The 12,221-nt window shown below is 32.8% G+C and overlaps 1 protein-coding gene across 1 annotated transcript in view; it reads left to right on the top strand.

Annotated features, from left to right (window-relative positions):
• cpne9 (copine family member IX) overlaps positions 1-12,221 on the top strand; it is a 67,590-nt gene that overhangs the window by 49,576 nt on the left and 5,793 nt on the right. Inside the window, exons 13-20 of the mRNA XM_073823123.1 lie at positions 946-999; positions 1,106-1,167; positions 5,087-5,133; positions 5,300-5,481; positions 7,475-7,602; positions 10,648-10,750; positions 10,853-10,910; positions 10,995-11,068. Of these exons, the coding sequence (XP_073679224.1) occupies positions 946-999; positions 1,106-1,167; positions 5,087-5,133; positions 5,300-5,481; positions 7,475-7,602; positions 10,648-10,750; positions 10,853-10,910; positions 10,995-11,068 (708 nt within the window). The remainder of the gene's footprint in view (positions 1-945; positions 1,000-1,105; positions 1,168-5,086; positions 5,134-5,299; positions 5,482-7,474; positions 7,603-10,647; positions 10,751-10,852; positions 10,911-10,994; positions 11,069-12,221) is intronic.

The following is a 12,221-nucleotide window of genomic DNA, read 5'->3' as shown; positions in this document are numbered from 1 at the left end:
CATGCAATGATAATATTTATGTTTATGTTAGATAACAGCTTATCTAACATATCTAATTTAGCTAAATAAATATGTACAACATGTTTTGTCATTCTTTTTTTTTTTTTTTTAAATATGTATGCTACCAGTCAAAAGTTTTTGAACAGTAAGATTTTTAAGTTTTTTTTTAGGAAGTCTCTTGTTCACCTACACTGCATTTATTTGTTCCAAAGTGCAAAAAAAAACTAACATTTTGAAATATTTTTATTGTTTAAAATCACTGTTTGATATTTGAATATATTGGCACCTGGCTGAAATAATAAATCACTTGATATTGTATCATTATCAATATTTTATTTCAAGTATCAATATTAATTTCAGTTTTAGTTAACTATAATGTCTTTCTTCGTTTAGCACCTTTATAGTTATTTTGATGTGACTAAAAAAAACTTACCTTGAGCAGGGTACAGAATTAGACTTGCAAATCTTCTATTAAAAATATTATATGAATGTTTTTATTTTTTATTAAACAAAAATGTGGCACACAGCTAAATATTTTTTCAGTACTTAAAATGTGTTAATTAAAATATTTTTTACTAGCTAAATTTGAATATAAATTCAACAGATTATCCAAATGGTCATTGTTGTTTAATTTGCATTGTTAGATACAACAGAGAAAGTAAAGACACACATTTAATGTGTTGAAAACACATTACTTTTCATGCAATGATCATTTTTATGTTAGATTAGTTCATCTAACATATCTAATTTAGCTAAATAAATAAAAAAATAAAACATGTGCTTCTAATGCCTCCAAAAAAGTAAAGGGACAACAACGTGGGCCGTATTCATGAAGTGCCAAAAATGTTTCATGAATCATAAAAGAAAAAAACATATGAGGACACTTCAGAAATATGTCATATTCCTTTCAGCCATGCTTGATGGGTGTCTTTTTGTTTCTCTCAGGTTCTGAATCCTAAGAAGAAAGGCAGGAAAAAGAAATACGTCAACTCTGGCACGGTACGTGTGAATGGATTACCTGTCAAGCGCTCTCCTTTTCTGATTTATTTTCATAATGACTTCCATTATCTCTCCTCTCTCTCTCTTTCCGTTTCGCTCTCTCTAGGTAACACTTTTGTCCTTCAAAGTGGAATCCGAGTACACATTTGTGGACTTCATTCGAGGCGGGTGAGTGCCCCTTAAAAGTCCCTGGATAAATTAGGCGGGAGAAAGATGCAGATTTACTGGTTAGAGAGCAGCTGGTTAGTCAATCTGAATATCTTGCTTTCAAGACAATACCAATAAACCAGAGTGGATCTTAATGTCATTGAGCTTTTAGGGCAGTTCACATGCCATTCATTTTTTCAGCCATGCGTGTTGAAAACTGACAGATAGGATAGAATAAAAATGGTAATGAAATGCATTATAGGAATGTGAGGGATATGTTTGCATCATAACCTAGTTCTGGTTATGTGCGTCAAGTCTGAACCCAGTAATGGTAAACAGTTTGATCGATCATATAAAAATTAGGGTTGTCAATATGATGTGTTAATTTAATGTGATTTTTTATTATTTCTTTCTAAAGCAAACATCACATATTACTTTCTTGAAAACTAAATTCAAGGCAGTGATTTAGCACACCAGGATGCCATGCCATATGCTTGTCTTTTAATTAATTTTATTACTGGCCCTTTAATTATGTCTTGACTTGATAAAAACATATGCTTATATCTTTAAATAAAACAGCAAAAATATTTATTTATTTACTGATTCAACATACAGTATCTCACAAAAGTGAGTACACCCCTTACATTTCAGCAACCATTTCAGTATATCTTCTGAAGGGACAATACTATAGAAATGAAACTTTGATACATGTGACCCTGGACCACAAAACCAGTCTTAAGTCGCTGGGGTATATTTGTAGCAATAGCCAAAAATACTTTGTATGGGTCAAAATGATTGATTTTTCTTTTATGCCAAAAATCATTAGGAAATTATGTAAAGATCATGTTCCATGAAGATTTTTTTTGTAAAATACCTACTGTAAATATATCAAAATGTAATTTTTGATTAGTTATATGCATTGTTAAGAACCTAATTTGGACAACTTTAAAGGTGATTTTCTCAGTATTTAGATTTTTTTGCACCCTCAGATTCCTGATTTTCAAATAGATGTATCTCAGCCAAATATTGTCCTATCCTAACAAACCATACATCAATAGAAAGCTTATTTATTGAGCTTTCATGTGATGTATACATCTTAGTTTTGTAAAATTTAACCTTATGACTGGTTTTGTGGTCCAGGGTCACATATTTTAGAGTAGTCAATGTGCAGCTTGTATAGCAGTATAGATTTATTGTCCCCTGACAATTACTCAACATACAGCCATTATTGTCAAAATAGCTGGCAACAAAAGTGAGTACACCCTAAGTGAACTTGTCCAAAGTGTCAATATTTTGTGTTAGCACCATTATTATCTGGCACTGCCTTAATCATTCTGAGCATGGAATTGGCCAGAGCAGCACAGGTTGTTGCTGGGATCCTCTTCCACTCCTCATGTAGCTGCTGGATGTTACACACATGGTGCTTTTCCACCTTACGCTTGAGGATGCCCCATTAGTAGGGTTCAGGTCTAGAGACATACTTGGCCATCCCATCACCTTCAGCTTTAGCTTCCTCAGCAAGGCAGTTGTCATCTTGGCGGTGTGTTTGGGATCGTTATCATGTTGAAAAACTGCCGTTCGGCCTAGTTTCTGGAGGAAAGGCATCATGTGCTGAATCAGAATGTACAGTACATAATGGAATCCATGTTTCCCTCAATGAACTGCTGCTCCCCAGAAGCAGCAGCACTCATGCAGCCCCAGACCATGATGCTACCACCACCATGCTTGACTGTAGGCAAAACACAACTTTCTTGGTACTCCTCACCAGGGCATCGCCACAAATGCTGGACACCATCTGAGCCAAACAAGTTTATTTTATAGTCTCATCAGACCACAGGACATGGTTCCAGTAATTTATGCTCTTGGACAGGTTGTCTTCAGCAAAGTGTTTGCCGGCTTTCGTGTGAGCAAGCTTCAGAAGACACTTCCTTCTGGAATGACGCCTATGCTAACCGACTGGTTGCATTGTGCAGCATATGGTCTGAGCACTGACAAGCTGACCTTCTACTTCTGCAACCTTTAAAGCAATGCTGGCAGCACTCAAGATATACTAAAATGGTTGTTGAAATGTGAGGGGTATACTCACTTTTGTCAGATACTGTATCCAGGTTAAAAGAGAAGCATTTTAATAATTTGCTCAGAAGTTTAAATTCAAGTTTACTTTGATTAGCAATGTAAATATGCATTTATAGATTTTTTTTTTTGTCTATTATAAATATGCATATACAGTGGCGTCCAAAAGCTAAAAGAGCACACATTGAAAGTCAATTGAATCTAAATCTGGAAATAAACAAAGTATTAGTATTTTGAACATTTAACAAAGAAATGCAAATTGATTAAAATGAATATTATATTATATTGGACTATAATATTTGGACTGTGGATTATTTCTAGGGTACTAATCAAATGTGTGACATTGAGTATGCGCACTCCTTTGTACTAAAGGTCAGGTGTCTTGCTTCCTTTGAAGTATGGATAATGCGGATCTGGTTTTGTTCATGTCAGCTCGAGTGCTGCTGTCGTTAAAACAAAAGAGGGACAAAATGAATACTAAGATATTCTGAAGTTTTTCAATGAAATTTTTTAACATATGCTAATGATGATATTTGTAATGTGCAATAAATTAATAAATAAATGAATAAAAGAGAAGTATTTAACTAGTAGCCTTTGTATACACCACCACCAACCAAAAGTTTGGAGTCTGTAAGATTTTTGTTTAATGATTTTGCTACCCAAGGTTTTAATTTTAGCAATTTTAATATTTTCTATATTAATATGTCTAATATATTATTAAAATGTAATTTATCCTTTGCCAGTCTTAAAATTTATATTAAATTTGACTTAATATTTTTTAGGGCTGGGCAATTTGGCTTAGAATCAAAATCTCGATTAATTGAACATTTTAACCCGATTACGATTAATGAACGATTATTTTATTTATTAATAAAATTATATTTAATTATATTTATATAATATTTATTTTTTTGCCCTCATAGTTCACTGACAAGTTTTGTACAGTAAATATGTTCACATATTACAAGCGAGAGATTTTTGGATGAAGGGTGCATTACTTGATTTTAAAATAATTGAAGGAAACACACTATCTACGATCTATGATTATTAATTGAACATCAGTGTTGAACAACTGAAATTAAAGCAAGCATTGCTTAAAACGAAAAGTCACATTTTTCTTAAATTAGTGAAAATAAATAACTTGCACTATTGGAAACAAAATAAATAATTTTCAATGTTTTTCATATTAAAAGTAGAAACTAAGCAGTATCGCCTCTAAATAAAATTACTCTTGTATATCCTGTAAATACTTTTTACTGTATAAATACTGTTTAAGCTCTCCATCGACATGTCGGTGGAATAACGGAACGGAGCGCTAGTGTTTTTTAAAGGGAAAGTAATTGAAATAATCTTCCTGGAAAAATTTTAACGATTATAGGTTCTGAATGTCGATTTCGATTATTTTTCGATTAATCGCCCAGCCCTAATATTTTTGTGGAAACTGTGTTCTTTTTTTTTTTTTTTTTTGGGAGATTCTTTGATGAATAGATGTTTAGTAGATGTTTAAAACAAAAGCATTCTAAATAGAAATTGTATTTTTTTTTTCAATAAAATATTTAGTTTTTGTAACATCATAAATGTGTTTACTGTCACTTTTAATCAATTTAACGCAGCCTTGCTGAACAAAAATCTTCATTTCTTAAAATCTTACTGACCAAACCTAAATTTTAGTCTACACTACCAGGCAGTGAGAATTGAACAGTAAGATTTTTAATGTTTATTTAAGAAGTCTTTTCTGCTCACCAAGGCTGCAATTATTTGATCTATTTAAAATCTTATTGTTCGAAAACTTTTGATTGGTAGTGTATGTGTATATACTGCATTGGTTACAAATTTTGACTGTGACTCTTTTCAATGTTAAAAACAGGACACAGCTCAACTTCACTGTAGCCATAGACTTCACCGCCTCTAATGGTAAGACCATCTTCATTGTCTGAAATACAACAACACAAGCAATTGTGTTTGTGTAGCATGTGATTGTCTCATGTCCATTTTAGATTTAGAGCTGGGCACTGATGCAAGTGACCACAATGTCTTGGCTCTTGTGTCTAAACTTGTATTGATTGATACCTGAATGCAGGAAACCCATCACAGCCGACATCGCTCCACTACATGAACCCGTATCAGCTGAACGCATACGCCATGGCCCTTAAAGCCGTGGGGGAAATCATCCAGGATTATGACAGTGACAAACTCTTCCCTGCCTACGGCTTTGGAGCTAAACTCCCTCCTGATGGCAAGATCTCTCATGCTTTTCCCCTGGTGAGTAACAGCTTGAAAAGAGCCATCATTAACCCTGTAAAGCCTGACATATGAAATAATAGTTAGAAAAATCAGGTTTTTGGGAATGGAAGTTTTCTGAAACTTTAGACTAAATATAAAAAAAAAAACCTTTAAAGCAGTTTGCAAGTGAGCTTTTGTTAAAGAGATAGTTTACTCAAAACTGAAAATTCTGACAATTACTCATCCTCATGTCATTCCAAACCCATACAACCTTAATTTATCTTCAGAACAACAAATTAAGATATTTTTGATGAAATCTGAGAGCTTCCAGACCCTGCTTAGATAGCAACGCAACTAACTCATTCAAGGCCCAGAAAGGTAGTAAGGACATCGATAAAATAGTCCATGTGACATCATGTTATGAAGTTACAATAATACTTTTTGAAATTTAGAATAAAATGTCTTAGTGAAACAGACTACTTAACAAAAAGAATTCAAAATTTGTTTAAAAACAGTAGAGATACACAAATATAAAATCAAATAAAAACTAGTGCAGCAAAAATTTTCACTCAGAAATTGGTTATAAATTTCACAAATAGTTATGAAGATAAAGCAGTGTAACAAGTAACATACTGAATAAATGTTTAAGAATTATATGATATTTTCTGAAAACATGAAATAGTATTTTCTTGTTGTATTTGTTTTGTTTACAATTCATAAAATATATATATATACATATACTTTAGTCAAGCAAGTGTTAATCTTGAAATATGTGACCCTGGACCACAAAACCAGTCTAAAGTAGCATCTGTATATTTGTAGCAATAGCCAAAAATACATTGTATGGGTCAAAATGATAGATTTTTCAAAAATGCCAAAATTCATTAGGATAATAAGTACAGATCATATTCCATCAAGATATTTTGTAAATTTCCTACCATAAATATATCAAAACATAATTTTTGATTAGCAGTATGCATTGCTAAGAACTTCATTTGGACAACTTTAAAGGCAGTTTTCTCAATATTTAGATTTTTTTGCACCCTCAGATTCCATATTTTCAAATCTGTCAAATATCAGTACTATCTTAACAAACCATACATCAATGGCTTGAAAGCTTATTTATTCATATTTATTATATGATGTATAAATTTTGACCTTTGTGTCTGGTTTTGTGGTCCAGGGTCACATATTACTTGCAATATAAAAACTATTGTTATTTTAATATTCTTATTCTAACTTTATAAAAATAAGTAGATTTCACAACAGCTTAAACAATAGTTTAAGAATGATACTAAAATTGCTTGCTAAAAATATTTAAACCAACACTCAAACAACAGAGGGCATGTAGCAGATTGTGCACAACAGATTTAATCATTTTGATAATTTAAAGGAAATTTGTGCATCAAATATGATACAATAGGCTTTATGGAGTTAAAAATACACACACACACACACACACACACACACACACACACACACACACACACACACACACACACACACACACACACACACACACACACACATACACACGCACGCACACACACACACACACACACACACACACACACACACACACACACACACACACACAATAACACAACAGTAATGTTGGATGGTTAAAAGAATAGTTCACCCAAAAATGCCATATTTATTTTTACAAATATTCTTTTCTAAAATGGACAACATCGGACCCTGTTGGCTTTCACTGTATAAACAAGAACAGTTCAAATCTCTTATTTTGTGTTCCACAGAATGAAGTAAGATTTGGAACAAGTATGGATTGACAAATAATAACAGCATTTTCATTTTGGCTGAACTATCCCTTTAAAGCACAAACCACACAGATATGGTATTCATTATTGAAGCTAAACTATGCTGTCATGAATTTTTAGGTTGGACATAGCATGTAACAATGTAAAATATGCCGCAGTCCAGTATGAGTCAGAAACGACTGGCGTAATTCCTCATGTGTTATATATGAACCTGTGGAGATCTTTTCAAATGCGTGTATATTCTGACCTCGTAGAACTCCGACTGCGAGAATGCAAACTGCGTCGGCATCGAAGGCGTGCTGGAGGCGTACTACGACTGTCTCCGGAAAGTGCAGCTCTACGGCCCCACCAACTTTGCCCCTGTCATCAACCAGGTGGCACAGTAAGCTAAACAGTCCTCCTGCAATTGACACGAGGTTGAGCTCTCTTTCTGTCTCTCTGCCCTGCTCCTTTTTTTTTTCCTGTCTCCCCTGCGAGCTGAACTCCTTACTGTCACTATCCACTTGTTATTCACTCTAAAGCCTGTCCTCTCTCCACACAAATGCACTTTGGAGCACACGCGCTCCAAAGACTCCTCCAGAATCCTGCGCTTGACTAACACTTCACTCAGTGTACCTGCTGCTCAGATGCAGTCGTGCTCAGATGTTTACCACGCAGAAAAAAAAGAAACAGATTTAAAGGGACATATCTTGAAAAAACAGGATTTTTCTTGTTGGTTTGAAACACTAGATGTACTGCTATGTAGACAGAGCTCACAACACAAAGCGCCCTCTCCAGTCTCCCATATTTACTGAGACTCAGCTGGAAAAATGGGTCATTGTAGGAATCCGTATGGTTGTGATGTGAAGCCATGCGCACATTAACATTTGAAATTTAAATATCACGGCATGAACGCTAGTCACAAGAGAGGTCGTTTATATAAAGTGTCAAAAGTACAGTAGCAAAAATAACTGATTTCGTTTTTAGGGTCAGATACTGTTGGAAAATGGTTTTGTGATAATGAAATATGATATATATGATATAATGAAATATAGGGTTTGGTGCAAGATATTTAGGGGAAATGTCTTAGAGAAATAGATATTTAACAAAACGATGCATTTATTTATTTAAAAACTCAAATTAATATTAATTGAAGATTTAATAATAATAGTAAATTATTACATTTAACAGACATATTGATTTAAAGTTGACATTTTTGCTTATATTAAAGGTCAACATTATTTAAATAAATAATTGACAATACGGTCATTTCTGTAAGAATATTTAATAAATATTCTAGTAAATTTCTAAATTAATTACAAATGTTTAAGTATGATATAATATTTTCTGAAAACTTAAAATTGTGTTTTCTTGTCCTATTTGTTTTATTTACAAATTATAAAATTATTTTTTTACAATGAAGATTTAATAATAATAATAATAACATTTAACATACAGAATTGTATTTATTTATTTAGCCAGGTAGTTAGTTAGCTAGTTGCTATTTTGCCTTTATTACATTAAGGCCAACATTATTTACTTATACTATTTTACTTTAACTTCTTATTTTTTTATTTAATAATTCTATTATACTATTATCTTTATTGTATTGATTAAAAAAATCTAACCAAGTAATAAATATTCAATAAATATTCTAGTAGATTTTTACAATTAATTACAAAGAAAAGGTAAGTAACGCACTAAATATATGTTTAAAAATGATATAATATTTTATTTATATTTTAATAGTATTTTCTTGTTTTGTTTGTTTTATTGACAAATTATGAAAATATTTTTACAGAGTAGATTTATTTTTATTATTATTATTGTTGCTATTAATAATAATAATAATAATAATAATAATAATAATAATAATAGTTTATTACATTTAACAAACTTTATTTATTTAATTATTGATTAGTTAGTTAGTTAGTTAGTTGCCATTTTGCCTTTAGTACATTAGGGCCAACATTATTTATTTATACTTTTATACTCTAAATATTTGTTTCTTTAATTTAATTTATTTATTTTTTGTTCTGATTAAAAAATCGAACTAAATTAATTTCAGTGTGATCATTTGTGTTAGAATATTTCATAAATATTCTAGTAAATTTCACATTTACTTTAGCAGAAAAGGCAAGTAATGCACCAACTAAATGTTTAAGAATGATATATTTTCTGAAAACATAAAATAGTATTTTCTTGTTCTATTTGTTTTACAATTTATAAAATACAGTGTAGATTAAATAATAATTTATTTCATTTAATATACAAAATTTTATTCATATATTTGATTAGTTTATTAGTTACTTAGTTGCAATTTTGCCTTTATTACATTAAGGCCAACATTATTTATTTATACTCTGCTTATTTTTTTATTTAAAAGGTGAGTAAAGCACCTAATAAATGTTTAAGAATGATATAATATTTTCTGAAAACATGAAATAGTGTTTTCTTGTTGTTTTTGTTTTATTTACAAATTATAAAAATCTGTTTACATTGTAGATTAAATAATAATAATAATAATGTATTACATTTAACATACATAATTTAATTTATTTATTTAGGTGCCATTTTGCCTTTGTCACATTAAGGCTAACATTGTTTATTTAAACTATTATAGTCTACTTAATTTTTTTATTTAATAATTATACATCTTTATTGTTCTGCTTTAAAAAAATAATAAACCAAATTAAGTTCAGTGCGATGAAAGTGCACAGAAATTCATTACATAATGAGGTTTATTATGTCAGTGTGTCAGTGAATCATAATAAAATAAAGCAGAAACATGTATAGCTAGTACTCTTTAAAATTTGGCACAGAACAATAATGTAGGGATTGAATGCAAAAATGAATCTCTGATCTGCTTCAAATATCACACATACCATGCAGCGCTCGTCACACAACATGACAAAAGATCTAAACCTTGCACACACATGCGAAGAGGCTTTTAATTGGCCTTGTCAGTTTCAAGGCTTTTTCTAAATCCAGCTAAATCTCTCAATCTGAAGAAAATCAAACTCCCAGAACTGCAGAGGTGCTTTAAGAGGCAGATATTGATCGGCCGCGGCTGAAGTGGTCAACTTTTCAGAGTTGGTACGAGTCTCCTCTCTCGGCTCACCGCTTCTTACAGTACGTGCCGTGACTGAGACAATAACTGGAGGTGGTTCTTAGGGTCGATGGACTGGAAGGAACAGACTGATTTAATAAGGAAAGTTCAGAAAAAGGCTTAGATAAAATAATGAGGACTTTATCAGGTATTTCTAGTAATAGGCTAGAACACAAAATCATAATCTCAGTTAGAAAATCACCTATAATACCATAGCAACTACTTGGAAATGTTCCAGTTTTTGTGCAACAGATCATTTTTCTTAGTTTCTGAGAACTAATGTTCTTGTTTTGCTTAAATATAGAGGCTTTTAACTCTGAACGTACTGTCAATCCCCAGGTGCGCGTCGGAGGTGACAGATGGCTCTCAGTACTTTGTGTTGCTGATCATCACAGACGGGGTCATTTCTGACATGGTGCAGACTAGAGAAGCCGTGGTCACCGTGAGTCATTTTTAGCTTGTAGACCTTCACCGTGTTCTGTAAATACAATAATCTTTTTAGCAGGGCACCAATCACATACTGCTGCCCCTTCCTTGTTTACAGGCGGCATCCCTTCCCATGTCAATCATAATTGTGGGAGTCGGCCCTGCTGAATTTGATGGTGAGATTATGGCACTGCAAACAGAGATGCTCTCAAAAGAGGAATATGATATGTGATGTAACTCTTCTCGTGTTAATGTAACAGCCATGGAGGAGTTGGATGGAGATGAGGTCAGGGTGTCCTCCAGGGGACGTTTTGCTGAGAGAGACATTGTCCAGGTACATAATGTTATCCGTCTTTATGTGGTAATTTTAGGCTTTTTCAATTTTGAATTATTTTTTCTCAATTATCATTCTAACAAGTCTTTTTCTGCATTTTTTCCCTGGTAAATTGCTGTATGTTTACTGTTTGTCCTGATTGTACTTTGCAGCGGTTTTGAAGCTTAAAGGATAACGATTGCCAAAATGCAACCTGGGCTGTTTTTTTTACTGTAAACGAGACAAACTTATATCTAAAAGCATAATTACGACAAACGAGCCGTTTTTGAGATTGACCGTGATTTCGTTTTGTGGTCAATGGCTGGTGAATGGGAGTACTAGGGGCATAACTTTGAGCGCATCAAAATCGATATTTTTACAACACTAAGAAGGCTCGACACACCATGAAACTTTGCTCGAAGTATCGCCTGGGTCTCTACACATGAACTCGAGCATTGAGAACATTGTTTGTGTACACAGAGTTTACTAAAAAGAAAGGTTTTGAACAACTCACATTCACTGTTTGGGTTTCCGCTCGCAGCCATCTTGCCAGTCAAGAAGTGTCGATCTCCGAATGCGAATGAATGGACTCCATAGGACGAAATATTAGGCTTATATGAGGCTCTTTTTACAACTAGAAGGTTAATATTGTTTTTCACTTGCGACAAAACAACGAATTAGCCGTGCATTTATATGGAAATATGCTTTAGGAGCTATCTATCCTCGTATTCGGAGATCGACACTTCTTGACTGGCAAGATGGCCGCGAGCGGAAACTCAAACAGTGAATGTGAGTTGTTCAAAAACTTTCTTTTTAGTAAACTCTGTGTACACAAACAATGTTCTCAATGCTGGAGTTCATGTGTAGAGACCCAGGCGATACTTCGAGCAAAGTTTCATGGTGTGTCGAGCCTTCTTAGTGTTGTAAAAATATCGATTTTGATGCGCTCAAAGTTATGCCCCTAGTACTCCCATTCACCGGCCATTGACCACAAAACGAAATCACGGTCAATCTCAAAAACAGCTCATTTGTCATAATTATGCTTTTAGATATAAGTTTGTCTCGTTTACAGTAAAAAAAAAAAAAAAAACAGCCCAGGTTGCATTTTGGCAATAGTTATCCTTTAAACAATCTGTATTGAAGCTTTACAAAATGATCAAAAAGGCAAAAAAGC

Source organism: Garra rufa, chromosome 18, assembly GCF_049309525.1.
Source record: "Garra rufa chromosome 18, GarRuf1.0, whole genome shotgun sequence".
Lineage (NCBI taxonomy): Eukaryota > Metazoa > Chordata > Actinopteri > Cypriniformes > Cyprinidae > Garra > Garra rufa.
Note: the sequence above shows the minus strand (reverse complement) of the source record. Positions and strands in the feature narration are given on the sequence as shown.